This window comes from Pseudonaja textilis, chromosome 5 (assembly GCF_049901715.1).
Source record: "Pseudonaja textilis isolate UNSWEBS1 chromosome 5, rPseTex1.2, whole genome shotgun sequence".
Taxonomy (NCBI): Eukaryota; Metazoa; Chordata; class Lepidosauria; order Squamata; family Elapidae; genus Pseudonaja; species Pseudonaja textilis.
The window spans coordinates 70248137-70262318 of NC_141994.1; the positions used below are offsets into that span (position 1 = coordinate 70248137).

At 44.3% G+C, this 14182-nt stretch overlaps 1 protein-coding gene across 2 annotated transcripts in view; it reads left to right on the forward strand.

The window, feature by feature from the left end:
- Window positions 1-14182, forward strand: part of SFMBT2 (Scm like with four mbt domains 2) — a 51466-nt gene that overhangs the window by 24785 nt on the left and 12499 nt on the right. For both annotated transcript variants that reach the window (XM_087935321.1, XM_026721583.2), the window contains exons 8-15: window positions 1085-1186; window positions 3078-3225; window positions 4882-4964; window positions 6116-6242; window positions 7246-7362; window positions 9294-9336; window positions 12405-12472; window positions 13227-13366. In XM_087935321.1, the coding sequence (XP_087791447.1) occupies window positions 1085-1186; window positions 3078-3225; window positions 4882-4964; window positions 6116-6242; window positions 7246-7362; window positions 9294-9336; window positions 12405-12472; window positions 13227-13366 (828 nt within the window). The remainder of the gene's footprint in view (window positions 1-1084; window positions 1187-3077; window positions 3226-4881; window positions 4965-6115; window positions 6243-7245; window positions 7363-9293; window positions 9337-12404; window positions 12473-13226; window positions 13367-14182) is intronic.

The following is a 14182-nucleotide window of genomic DNA, read 5'->3' on the forward strand; positions in this document are numbered from 1 at the left end:
CTGACTGGGAATTCTGAGAGTTAGAATAGAATAACAGAGTTGGAAGGGACCTTGGAGGTCCTCTAGTCCAACCCCCTGCCTAGGCAGGAAACCCAACACCACTTCAGACAAATGGTTACCCAACCTCTTCTTAAAAGCCTCCAATGTTTGAGCATCCACAACTTCTGGAGGCTAGCTGTTCCACTGATTAATTGTTTTCACTGTCAGGAAATTCCTCCTTAGTTCTAAGTTGCTTCTCTTCTTGATGAGTTTCCACCCATTGCTTCTTGTCCTGCCCTCAGGTGCTTTGGAGGATAGCTTGACTCCATCTCCTTCTTTGTGGCAGCCCCTGAGATATTTATTCATTTTATTTTATTTATTTGTCAATCACTTACAAGATAATAGGTATAAATATAAACATGAGTAAGAATACAGGAAATAGGTATGAATAAATGGGGACAATAGGATAGGGACAGTAGGCACGATGGTGCGCTTATGCACGCCCCTTACAGACCTCTTAGGAATGGGGTGAGGTCAATAGTGGATAGTTTGAGGTTAAAGGAGTGTTTTCATGTCTCCCCTGGTCCTTCTCTTCACCAGACTAGCCATGCCCAGTTCCTGCAACCGTTCTTCATATGTTTTAGCCTCCAGTCCCCTAATCATCCTGGTTGCTCTTCTCTGCACTCTTTCTAAAAGAGTCTCAACCATCTTTTTTGTAGTCTGGTGACCAAAACTGGATTAGGGTTAGGGTTAGTACTCTAGGTGTGGTCTTACTAAGGCTTTATGGAGTGGTATTAATACCTCCCTTGATCTTGATTGAATCCCTCTGTTAATGCAACTTTTTTTTAAAAAAAATATTTGTTTTAATTTGTCAGTCGCTTACAAGATAATAGGTATAAGTATATACATAGTTATGAATACATGAAATGGGTACGTATCAGAAAAATAAAAGAAACAATAGGACAGGGACGGTAGGCACGTTGGTGCGCTTATGCACGCCCCCTACAGACCTCTTAGGAAAGGGGTGAGGTTAATAATTTGGGCTTTACCTGAGTGGCCTGTCCCTGGCAGGATGGACCAAAGCATCAGCTTGTCTTTTCCCTAGGATCATGCTGATTTGAGGAACCACTCGTTCACGGCAGGGATGAAGTTGGAAGCAGTGGATCAACAAGAACCAGCCGCGATTTGCCCAGCTACTATAACTAAGGTGAGGAATCCAAAATGGGATTAAATTAAAGAATTAAAACCAGATCTTCCACAGTCAAGGCAAGGCATGTAGGTTTGAGGTCTCCTAGGGGCACTCCAGAGGCAACATAGATTTGTTCCATCCATCCATCCAGGAGTTGACCTCTTCTGAGACCCCTGCTCTGATTTTATCTCTAGAGTTCCTAAAACTGTCTCTTGAGTAGCATGGAGAAGGTTGGTGGAAATTCGGGAAATTTTCCTTTCTCACGCAACCACAATGCGGGTAGTCCTTGACATACAACAATTCACTTAGTGACCGTCCAATGTTACAACAGTACTGAAAAGGGGACTCGTGACCATATTTCACACTTGGTCACATGAGAGTGCAAATTACAACGTTTTTTTGTCACTTTCTAGCCTTTTTAGTCAGTTTCTGGGCAAAAATACCCATAGGAATACATTGGTTCACTTAGCAATCTTCATGTTCACTTAATGACTGCAGCAGGTCGTAAAATAGGGTCTGGAAAGGGGAAAGCCTCGGCTTATCGCTGTCATGACTTAAGATGGAAATTCCAGGCTCCATTACGTCTTATAAATTAAATCTGACTGGTTGTCTTTGGGCCAATCACCAGGAGACCGGGAGTTCTAGTCCCGCCTTAGGCATGGAAGCTGACTGGGTGTCTTTGGGCCAATCACCAGGAGACTGGGAGTTCTAGTCCTGCCTTAGGCATAGAAGCTGACTGGGTGTCTGCCAATCACCAGGAGACTGGGAGTTCTAGTCCCGCCTTAGGCATGGAAGCTGACTGGGTGTCTTTGGGCCAATCACCAGGAGACCGGGAGTTCTAGTCCTGCCTTAGGCCAATCAGCAGGAGACTGGAAGTTCTAGTCCCGCCTTAGGCATGGAAGCTGACTGGGTGTCTTTGGGCCAATCACCAGGAGACTGGGAGTTCTAGTCCTGCCTTAGGCATAGAAGCTGACTGGGTGTCTGCCAATCACCAGGAGACTGGGAGTTCTAGTCCCGCCTTAGGCATGGAAGCTGACTGGGTGTTTTGAGCCAATCACCAGGTGACTGGGAGTTCTAGTCCCATCTTAGGCATGGAAGATAGCTGGATTCTTTGAGCCAATCACCAGGAGACTGGGAGTTCTAATCCCGCCTTAGGCATGAAAGCTGATTGGGTGACTTTGGCTGATTTACTGTCTCTCAGCTCAACAAGATTGTTGTTGTGGGGAAAATAGGAGGAGGAAGGATTGTGTGTATTCACTGCCTTGAGATTTATAAAACAATAATAATAGGGATGGGATATAAATAAATAAAAATGGCAGCCAGTTTCGTCTAGTGGTTAAGGCACCAGATTAGAAAATGGGAGACCGTGAGTTCATGTCCTGCCTTAACCATAAACCAGCTGGGTGACTTTGGACCAATTAGCAGGAGATGGTGAATTCTAGTCCCGCCTTAGACATAAAGCAACTGGGTGACTTTCAGCCAATCACCAGGAGACTGTGAATTCTGGTCCCACCTTAGGCACGAAAGCCGGCAAGATGACTTTGGGCCAATCAAAAGGAGATTCCCAGTTCTAGTCCTGCCTTAGACGCAAAAGGCAGCTGGGTGGCTTTGAGCCAATCACCAGGAGTCTGGGAGTTCTGGTCCCGCCTTAGGCATGAAAGCTGGCTGGATGACTTTGGTGCCAATTGACAGGAGATTCTGAATTCTCATCCTGCCTTAGACACGAAAGGCAGCTGGGTGACTTTGGGCTGGTCCTTCTCCCTCAGCCCAACCAACCTCATAAGGTCGTTGTTGCGAGGAAAATAGGAGGAGGAAAATATGTTGGATGTAATTTCAGCCTTGAGTTATTTGCGAAAATAATATAAGTGGGCTGCAAATAAATAAACTCCTCCACTTGCTTCCCCTGTAGGTTTTCAACCACCATTTCGTGCAAGTCACTCTGGACGATCTCCGTCCTGAACCATGCAGCACGTCAAGGCTCTGCCATGCCGATTCCTTGGGCCTCCTGCCAGTGCAGTGGTGCCTTAAAAATGGAGTTCATCTCACCCCTCCCAAAGGTTTGTCTTGGCCTTGCAGAATGGGCCTGGATTTGGCGGGGGGCGGGGTTGCATCATCAGTGCCTCCAGAAGTTATCTGGACGCTCCATCCCTGGAGTATTTTAAAGAAGAGATTGCACGACCATGTATTCAGAAGGACATGATAGGGCCTCCTGCATGAGCAGGGGGGCTGGACTAGAAGACCTTCCAAGTCCCTTCCAACGCTGTAGTTCTGCATTCTATAGGTTGGTGTGGTTTTTTTTTTTTTTTACAAACACCGTGGAACCTATTTCGGTGCGGTGCTTGAAGAGAAACCCCCAAACCTTGGAATTATATGTCCAAAATGTCCCTTCAGCTACGAAGCGCCAAGGAATTTCTGTTCAGAAGTCAATATGGCGTTACAAATTCAGGGAGGTAAAATTAAGGCTATCGTGGGCTTAACATTCAATGGCAGAGGAGTGACAGAGAGAGACAGAATAGAATTAGAACAGAATATGAAGAAGAATAGAATAGAATAGAATAGAATAGAATAGAATAGAATAGAATAGAATAGAATAGAATAGAACAGAATATAGAGAGGAATAGAATAGAATAGAACAGGACAGAACAGAACAGAATATAGAGAAGAATAGAATATAGAGAAGAATAGAATATAGAGAAGAATAGAATAGAATAGAATAGAATAGAATAGAATAGAATAGAATAGAATAGAATAGAATAGAATAGAAGAATAGGAGTAGAATAGAATAGAACAGAACAGAACAACAGTACAGAACAAAATAGAATAGAATAGAATAGAATAGAATAGAATAGAATAGAATAGAATAGAATAGAATAACAAAGTTGGGAGGGACCTTGGAGGTCTTCTAGTCTAACCCCCTGCTCAGGCATGGAATTCCTATGCCGTTTCATAGCCCTTTGCTTCTTGTCTGAAAAGTTAAATCTTTAGAGCAATATAAAAACCATCGATGTTGCTGCATTAGAACAGCCTTCTGGCTTCTAAGGGAATTTCTCCTTCTTGTTCCAAGACATGGCTAATATAGATGAATAATTGGAGAGAGACGTACACATTATGTTTAATGTACACATTAATGTACGGTTAGAAGAGCTGTTTAGCTTCCCTAAGGAGAAAAAAAAGACATGTTTTATTTCATGCCAGCCAGAAAATTAATATCCATTAATTTTCCCACCATATGAAAGTGCTCTGTGGACACCATTTATATTGTCGACAGCTCGATTTATAGACTTCTTTTTCCTTAAGCGTTCACAGCTGTGGGGCAGATTTTTCTCACTCTCTCTGCTCGGAGAGGGGCGTATGTCTGTGTTGGCGTTGGGTGTGTTGCGAGGGGCATCTGGCTTTTCACTGCGGCTTCATCCCAACGAGTGCAATTTCCAAAGCAATGAACTATTCATACTTGAAAGCTGAGGGCACGTAGGCCCAGGTTGGAAGCAGACCAGGCAGAAATTCAAGATAGAGATTTCCATTTGGCGGGCGAGGAAGCAAGACCGTGAAGGAGACCAGCCCCTTTCCCTACTCAAAATGGAGAGGCCATAAGGGGCAAAGTTGTCTGCCCTACGGTACACGGGAATATACATATAAACCAATGTCCACTTCTGCCTTCACCCAAACAAAACGAGAGAAAATGAACTTTATTTGTTTCCTGGGATTTCCCGCAGGTTATTCTAATCCGGATTTCGACTGGGCGGATTACCAGAAGCAGTGCGGAGCAGAGGCAGCTCCTGAGGGCTTCTTTAGAAATGTAAGTTCTGGTTTTTCTTTTCACTGCATTGGGATCTTTCTTGTCCTGTGCCCATTGCCATTAATGGTCCTTCACCCTCATTTATGTATTCTACAAAATCACTTTTGTAGAAAGTTAAGGTCAAAGAGGCTGCGGTCACAACACTCCTTCCTGCCTGCCTGCCTGCCTGCCTGCCTGCCTGCCTGCCTTCTTTCTTTCTTTCTTTCTTTCTTTCTTTCTTTCTTTCTTTCTTTCTTTCTTTCTTTCTTTCTTTCTTTCTTTCTTTCCTCCCTCCCTCCCTCCCTCCCTCCCTCCCTCCCTCTCCTGTTTCTCCTCTTCCTTCCTCTTCCCTTTCCTATTTCCTTCTGTCTTCCTCCCCTGTTTCTCCTCTTCCTTCCTCCTCCTCCTATTTCCTTCCTTCCTCCATTTCTCCCCTTTCTTCCTCCTCCTTCCCTCCCTCTATTTCTCCTTTCTTCCTCCTCTTTCCCCTACTGTATTTCCTCCCTCCCTCCCTCCTTCCTCTATTTCTCCCCTTCCTTCGTCCTCCCTCCCCTAATTCCTCCCTCCCTCCTTTCCTTCCTCTTTTCAGAATTAGAATAGGAGAAGCCAACAAGGAAACACGTGCAGAGGAAGATACATCTAGATCATCAGCAGCCCAAAGTAATTAGAACAAGCATTAAAACTGGCATTTCATCCGCAGCCCCAACACAGCAGCTGAAGTTCCCAACTCTTGAGGGAGGGGTGGATTAGGGATTTTAAGAAGCAAAAAAAAGTCTCTCTTTTCCAGCTTATGTAGCAGCTCCCTGCCGACTGTATATCCCAGGGGGGCCTCAAACTTTTTAAGACTTGTGGGCTTCAACTCCCAGAATTCCTCAGCCAGCATAGCTGGCTGGAGAATTCTGCGAGTTGAAGTCCACAAGTCTTAAAGTTGCCAAGGTTGGAGACCTCTGTTCTGTATCGAGGTTATAGTATGAGTGATGAGTGGATTTTTTTCAGGGTTAGACGACCCCGTTTGGCGAACTGAGCTGGCAGGGAAATGAAAAAGAAGAGAGTGGGCAACCGTTTGTTCAGAATGGCATAAAATTTCCTGCCTGAGCCGGAGATCGCCCAGTTGCCTTCCAACTGCGTCATTCTATGTTCTGTTTTCTGTGTTTTCTGTTGATGCCATTCAGGCTTCCTGTAGTCGAGCTTTTATGAAAAACATGATGCTGGAAGCAGCGAACCCCCAGAATCCGGCTGAGATCTGCGTGGCGTCTGTTAATTCCGTAAAAGGCCGGCTAATGTGGCTCTCTTTTGAAGGTACATTAGAAGACGGCCTGCAGGGGAAATCCTGCCCTGTTTGATTCCTGCTGAATTCCCGAAGCTTTCTTTCTTTCTGTCTTCCTTTCTTTCTGTCTTCCTTCCTTTCTTTCTTTCTCTTTCTTCACTCCCTCCCCCTTCCATCTCCTCCCTCCTTGCCTCCCTCCTCCCAGTCCTTCTTTCCTTCAATCCTTCCTTACCTCCATCCCTGCCTTTTCTTTCCTTCCATCCTTCCATCTTTCCTTCCCTCCCTCTTTCTTTCTCTCTCTTCCTTTTTTCCTTTCTTTCTTTCCATCCATCCTTCCTTCTCTTTCTTTTTTCTTCCTTCCTTCCCTCCCTCCCTCCTTTCTTTCTCTTTCTTTCATCATTCCTTCTATCTTTCTTCCCTCTCTTTTTCCTTCCTTCCTTCCCTTCCTCCTTTCTTTCTTTTCATCCTTCCTTCTATCCTTTCTTCCCTCTCTTTTTTCTTCCTCCCAACCTCCCTCCCTCCCTCCTTTCTTTCTTTCTTTCTTTCTTTCTTTCTTTCTTTCTTTCTTTCTTTCTTTCTTTCTTTCTTTCTTTTTCTTTCTTTTCATCCTTCTATCCTTTCTTCCCTCCCACTCCCTGTCAGCTGTTTGGCTTCTCCCACATGGGCATGACAGGAGGGCACGAATTCTTCTCCCCACCTGGATGTATCTGTGCCTTTTCTTTTTGCCACCAAATTGCTGCCTTTCTGGCATATCTTTATTTTTTTAAAAAATTATTATTATTTCTTTCTTTTAACATACAATAAATCCATTCCATTTCAATTGTGTGTCGATTAGGTACATATTTCATGTGCTTAACAATTACTAATAATATTCTTCTTAACAGTATAACAATATAATAATAATAATCACATTCCCATATATATAAGTAATATTCAGCATGTCTATTACACTAGTTTCTCTTATTGCTTTATAAAGACATCTAATCCCTTTTAATTAATTTCTGGTGTTTCTAATGCATTCTAATGTCTCCATAGGTCTTCCTCATGTACCTTCTTCCGAATACATAGTTGATGTGGAATCAATGGACATCTTCCCTGTGGGCTGGTGTGAAGCAAATGGTTACAAACTCTGGGCACCGCATAAAAACACCGGTAGGTACCCGGAAGAGCAAATTTCGATTGCTAAGTTTTGCAATAATCATTCCGTTGTTTGGCCTCTACTTAAAAATGAACACATTGTCTTCTGAATGCATTGTCTAAGACTATACAGGCAGTCCTTGAATTTCAACCGTCTAGTTTAGTTTATTGTCATTGCACATCGTACAACGAAATTAAATACCATCTTCAGTTTACTATATACAATTGTTCTGACCCAAACCTGGTTCATTGAGAATAAACACAAGACAAAGGTACCAGCACAACCTTTTACTGTTTCATTTATGAATCCTATATAAAAGGCTGCTTCGAACTAATTAGCTGCTGACAAGAAAGTCTTGCCAAGTTTTCACAAGGCTGCCAAGAACAACAGATAAAGTTCCTAACAATAAATCAAAGAGTCTCCAAACACCAACCCAGATATTCTAATGTCCACTAGGCTCGAATATCTAACTTCTTTGTCTTCTTCAAAGAACTCCGGTTTCTCAGCTGGCTTTTATCTTCTCAGGGAGGGGCCATTACCTTCCAGCCTTACTCCCGAATCGCCCATGCTAGTGCAGCTGCTCTTTCCTTTGAGCAGCCCTGTGCGCACGCATGCTGGGCACGGGCTCCTCGGGGGCCTCTTCATCACTGCTGCCAGCCTCCACAATCTCCAAAGGCAGCATTGTACTCCCTGATGGTTCTGGCTCCATCCCTGCATCACACGCAGGCCCTGCATCTGAGTCCTCGCTCTCTGAGACCTCAGCTGTCCACACCTGCTGCCGGCGAACCACAACAACAGTAGAATTCAAAAGAGCTACTGCCCTGGGATAGAAGCTGTTTTTCAGCCTATTTGTCCTTGTTTTTTCTTACCCTGTAACATCTGCCAGATGGTAATAGCTCAACAAAAGGGTTCCCAGGATGAAATGGATCTTTGAGAATGTTTTGAACTTTCTTAAGGCAGCGGGAGCTATAAAGCTCTTCCAAAGAGGGGAGAGGGCAACCAATGATCTTCTGGGCAATGACGTTAACTCTCTGAGTGCTGTCCTATCTGCCCCTGTGCAATTGACAAACCATACAGAAGTGCAGTAAATTAAAATACTCTCTATGGTGTAGCAGTAGATGGTCACCAGCAGTTTTTCATTCAGTTGTAGTTTTCTGAGAAGTCTCAGGTAGTATAATCTCTGCTGGGCCCTTTTGACCAGGGCTGCAATGTGAGCCCCCCAGGTCAGGTCCTCTTTTAGGGTAACACCCAGAAACTTAAAGCTGGCCACTTGATCCACTCAGTCTCCATTGATAAGCAAGGGCTGGAGGTCTGATCTGTTCCTTCTATATAATCCACTATCAGCTCCTTGGTCTTATTGGTGTTGAGGACCAAGTTATGGTCTCCACACCACGAAAGCAACCAGTCTACCTCATCTCGGTAGACAGACTCAACCCACCCACCCACCCGGAGTTAAATAGTGCCTGTTTGAAGTGACAAAGGCACTGAAAAAAGTGACTTATGACCGTTTTTCCACAGTTGCGGCCTATGCAGAATCTCCACAGTCATGTGATCAAAATTCAGATGCTTGGCCGCCGGTTCCTATTTATGACCGTTGCTGTGTCCCAAGGTCACATGATCCCTTTTTGTGACCTTTTTGGACACGTCCAGTCAATGGGGAAGCCGGATTCAACTTAACAACCGGGTTACTGATTTATCGACCGCAGAGAGGCACTTAACGAGTCTGGCAAGAAAGGTTGTTAAAAAAAAGGGCCAAATTCCCATTAACACACATTTCATTTAACAAGAGACACGTTGGGCTTGATTGCAGTCATAAGCTGAGGACTACCTGCACATTTGAAAAGGGCGAGAGAAATCTTTAATTTTCCTGCAGGGAAGCACACACCCTGTACATTTGCAAATTGACATTGCCAGATTAACCTTTGTCCTCGTTCTCGTTTTCCAGTGCACAGGAAGAGAAAGATTGCAATCGTCCAGCCGGAAAAGCAGTGAGTACGCCCTTAAAATGTCAATTACATCACAGTTTTATCATGTAGACAAAAAGAGGTGCTCTAAGATAGAAATGCCTGACTATATTGCAAGGGGCCCATTGATACACAGGTAGTCTTCAACTTACACTGAGCCGCGGTGGCGCAGTGGTTAGAGTGCAGCACTGCAGGCTGCTTCCGCTGACTGCCGGCTGCCTACAATTTGGCAGTTCGAATTTTACCAGGCTCAAAGTCTCAGCCTTCCGTCCTTCCAAGCTGGGTAAAATGAGAAGCCAGATTTGTTGTGAGCAAGAGGCTGACTCTGCAAACTGCTTAGAGAGGGCTGTAAAGCACTGTGAAGTAGTATATAAGTCTTGTTGGTATTGCTATTCCTTCCTTCCTTCCTTCCTTCCTTCCTTCCTTCCTTCCTTCCTTCCTTCCTTCCTTCCTTCCTTCCCTCCCTCCTTCCCTCCTTCCTTCCTTCCTTCCTTCTCTTCCCAGTGGTTAGAATGCAGTATTGCAGGTTATTCACTGCTCACTGCCAGCAGTTCGATCCTAACCTCAGTTTGATCTTAACCTTGACTCAGCCTTCCATCCTTCCGAGGTGGGTGAATTGAGGACCCAGATTATTGGGGGCAAGAGGCTGAAAAACCACTTAGAGATGGCCGTAAAGCACTGTGAAGTGGTATGTAAGTCTAAGTGCTATTGCTACAACCATTCAAAGTTACAATCGCACTGGAAAAAAGTGACTTACGACCAGTGACTTACAACCAGTTTTTCATTGCAGCACATGGTCACATGATCAACATTCGGCCACTTGGAAACTGGCTCACATTTATGATGGTTTCAGTGCCCTCTGGAGTCGTGTGATTTCCCCCCTTTTGAGATCTTCTGACAAGCAAGGTCCACGGGGAAGTCAGTTTCACTTAACAACCGTGGTGCTCACTTAACAACCATGGCAAGAAAGAATGGGGCAAAACTCACTTAATGGCTTAGCGATGGGAATTTTGTGCTTTGGTTTAGTGTCAGTTTGAGATTACAACGGCACTGAAAAAAAAAGGACTCATGGTTGTTTTTCCACACTTAAGACCGTTGCGGCATCCCCATGGTTATGTGATCAAAATTCAGATGCTTGGGGTTCAGAGTTTTGTAGCGTAAATTCAGCGGCAGAAAAGTAAACACAGATGGCTGAGGCTTCGTTTAACTTCTTTATAAACACATAAAGTAAATTTTACAATACCAGTTGTAGATTTCTCCAGCATGGAGCAAACTCAAACAGAAACAGACTGGTTCAGAGCAGAACCGCAACTCAAGAGTTCAGAAACAGACATCAGTTTCACTTTAGTTCAGCAGGCAAGCAAGACACACAGCAGAGAAGAGAAGCAGTTTCATTTTCAATAGACTAGGAGCTGCAGAGCTTAATACAGAGCCACGCCTAGGCTACTTCTAGTTTCAGTTTCCAAACAGTCCTCATTGGCTGACTTAGTTGCTAGGCCTATTCATTCACTGGCCTTGATACCGTGCTCTATTCCAGTCCATGAATATACTCTGACACTCGGCAGCTGATTCGTAGTTACGATGGTCCTGCGGTTCCCCTTTCTGCAATCTTTTGACAAGCAAAGTCAGCGGGGAATCCAGATTCATTTCACAGTCCTGTTACTAACTTAACAGCTGCAGTGATTCACTTAGCAAGTGTGGCAAGAAAGGTCACAAAATGGGGCAGAGCTCTCAAATTAGCAAAGGCCTTACTTAAATGGAAACGTTGGGCTCCATTGTGGTCATAAGTCGAAGGATACCTTTATAGTTATTATGATGGTCACAAGCATCCTGGGATGATTGATCGACCTGCCCAGCTGGCTTCTGTCAAGAAAACCCAGCAGGGATTCGCTTAACAATCGTGTGATTCACTTAATGACTGCCTAGCCCCTGTAGCAAAAAAATAATAATAATCAAAGAACCAGATACCCCCAACTCAATGAACGGCAGCCTAAGTTAGCGTTGGAAATTCTGCTCGTAATTGTAGCCATACATGGAGGACGACCTGTAGCTCGTGGAATCCTTATGTACTTATCCATCTAGTCATCCAGTGTTTCTCAGCAACTTTAAGGTATGGTATGTGGTTCAATGTAGAGAAAAGTAAAGTCCTACACTTAGACAAGCAAAACCAAAAGGACACATGCGGACTGGGTGAAACCAGGCTCAATAGCAGTAACTGTGAGAGGGATCTTGGAGTCATAGTGGACAACCAGATAAATAGGAGCCAGTCATGTACAGCGGCAGCCAAAAAAGCTAATGCAATCCTTAGCTGCATTAACAGAGGGATACAATCAGGATCAAGTGAGGTACTAATACCACTCTATAAAGCCTTAGTAAAACCACACCTAGAGTCCTGCATCCAGTTTTGGTCACCACACTATAAAAAAGAGGTTGAGACTCTAGAAAAAATGCAGAGAAGAACAACCAGGATGATGAGGGGACTGGAGGCCAAAACATATGAAGAACGGTTACAGGAACTGGACATGTCTAGTCTAGTGAAGAGAAGGACCAGGGGAGACAGGATAGCAGTCTTCCAATATTTGAGGGGCTGCCACAGAGAGGAGGAAGGGGGTCAAGCTATTTTCCAAAGCACCCGAGTGCCAGACAAGGAATAATGGATGGAAACTGAACAAGGAGAGATTCAATCTAGAAATAAGGAGAAATTTTTATGACAGTGAGGACAATCAACCAATGGAACAGAAGTTGTCCTCGGAAGTTGTGGGAGCACCATCAGTTGAGACTTTCAAGAAGAGATTGAACTGCCATTTGTCAGAAATGGTGTAGGGTCTCCCGCTTGGGCAGGGGGTTGGACTAGATGACCTACAAGGTCCCTTCCAACACTTGATTATCTGTTAAATGTGGTCTTCAGCTTTTATTACATGGTTGCGCCTGCCAATTCTTTTAATCTCTTCTCTGGACAACACCTCCCACCCCCCTTCATTCAAGTATCATTAGTCCTTGTTTAGTGACCACAATTGGGACTGGCCACTTGAATGCTAAGTGACGGTGCTTATGATCTTACTTCACGTTATTGTTCTTTGGTCTTGTATTAGGTTGCCAGCGGAAGTGCCTATTATGAAAATTCACAATCCTCACTGCATTCCCCAGATGGGCGTGATGGGTGAGTTTGAGGGAAAAGACAATCCTTTTTCTAATTTAGATCTGAAATACTAAAGTAGAAACACTGCATTCCCTCAATCGGCATCAATAAATATGTATTTTTGAATTGTTACTCCCGGTGCAGTACAGGTAGTCTTCGACTTACGTCAGTTCATTTAGTTTCATTTAGTTCATTTCAATGTGACAATGGCACTGAAAAAAAAGTGACTTGCGACCAATTTTTCACACTCACGGCCATTGCAGCTTCCCCGTGGTCGTATGATCAAAATTCAGGCGCTTGGCAACTGACTCATATTTACGATGGTCGCAGTGTCCCCGGGAATCACGTGATCTGCTTTTGCGACCTTATGACCAGCAAAGCCAGGTTTACTTAACAACCAAACAACTGCAGGGATTCGCACAACCACAGTGGCGAGAAAGGGGCACCACTCATTTTAACAACGGTCTTACTCTGCAATAGAAATGCCTGGCCGCTCGATGGTCTTATAGCGTACAGTATCAAAGGATACACTTTACCTGGTATCTGTAAAAATTTAAAAAATAAATAAAAAAATAAATAAATATCCAAAAAATCAATGCTGGATTGTAATTCCCAGGTGCCGTGTTGGCTGGAAATGGAAAAGAATAGATAAACTCCATAAACGCAGTTGTTGTTTATGTCCCAAGATGGTGGGAAGGAGGAGGATAAAGAGAAAATGCGCCCCAGATGGGATTCTGGAGGAAGATGGACTTGGTTTCTGGTTTCTCTCCTGTAGGAACCATCAACGGGAGATACAACTGCCCCGTCCTTTTCATCAACCATCGCTGTTTCTCAGGCCCACATCTCAACAAAGGCAGATTGGCAGACCTGCCGCGATCTGTTGGGCCCGGGAAATGCGTCCTGGTTCTTAAAGAGGTAAGGATCCTGGGAAAGTGGGAAGGGGTGTAAGCACTGGACTTTTTCCCTTCGATCGAAAAGAATAAACTTCTGAAGACCAGGTGTTTCCAAAGGAATCCTTTATGGAAAGGGATTTCAACCCAACACTAGGCAAAGCGGAGTCTAAGATATCCCCAGGCATACAGTCATAAGATAAAAGGAAGTTAAAATCCCTCCCCTTATTCAGATGTGGATTTAGTCAAACAAAGAACCAACATGTTAATTCCCCCATTCCCCTTCTCTGGGAAAGTATCTTAGCAGACTTCCCAGGAGTGTCTTCCAGAGCTGGAATTTTTATGGTTCCTTCTCATCTTGTTATCTCTTCAAGAGGTGACAAGTTTCTGGACATCTGGCTCCACTCCTCCAGTTTTATATCATATGCAAGTTATACAGATTCAATGCAGGATTTAATATATGAAGGTTACATCAAAAAGGATTACTTGTACCAACTCCCCCCCCCCCACACACACACTTCTTCCACTGAAGGATGGCAGATACATGGATCTGACAAGGGGTCTAGGAGGCCATCCAAACCAACCCGCTGCTGAGTATGGAACCCAAATGGTGTCGATGGAAGAGAATAGTTACCGCTCAGGGTTGAATGATTGGGTCCTTGGTGCTTTCTGAGCTGGGTTGTTTTCCTTACAAGACATTACACGACCCAACTAGTTAACATCATCAGTGCTAGAAGAGGGTGGGATTTGCAGAGAGGATGAGGAGGATGACAACGACATCTGTAGGGTCCATGGTGCTCTCTGAGCTTGATTGTTTCCTTGCAGACGTTTCATGACCCAA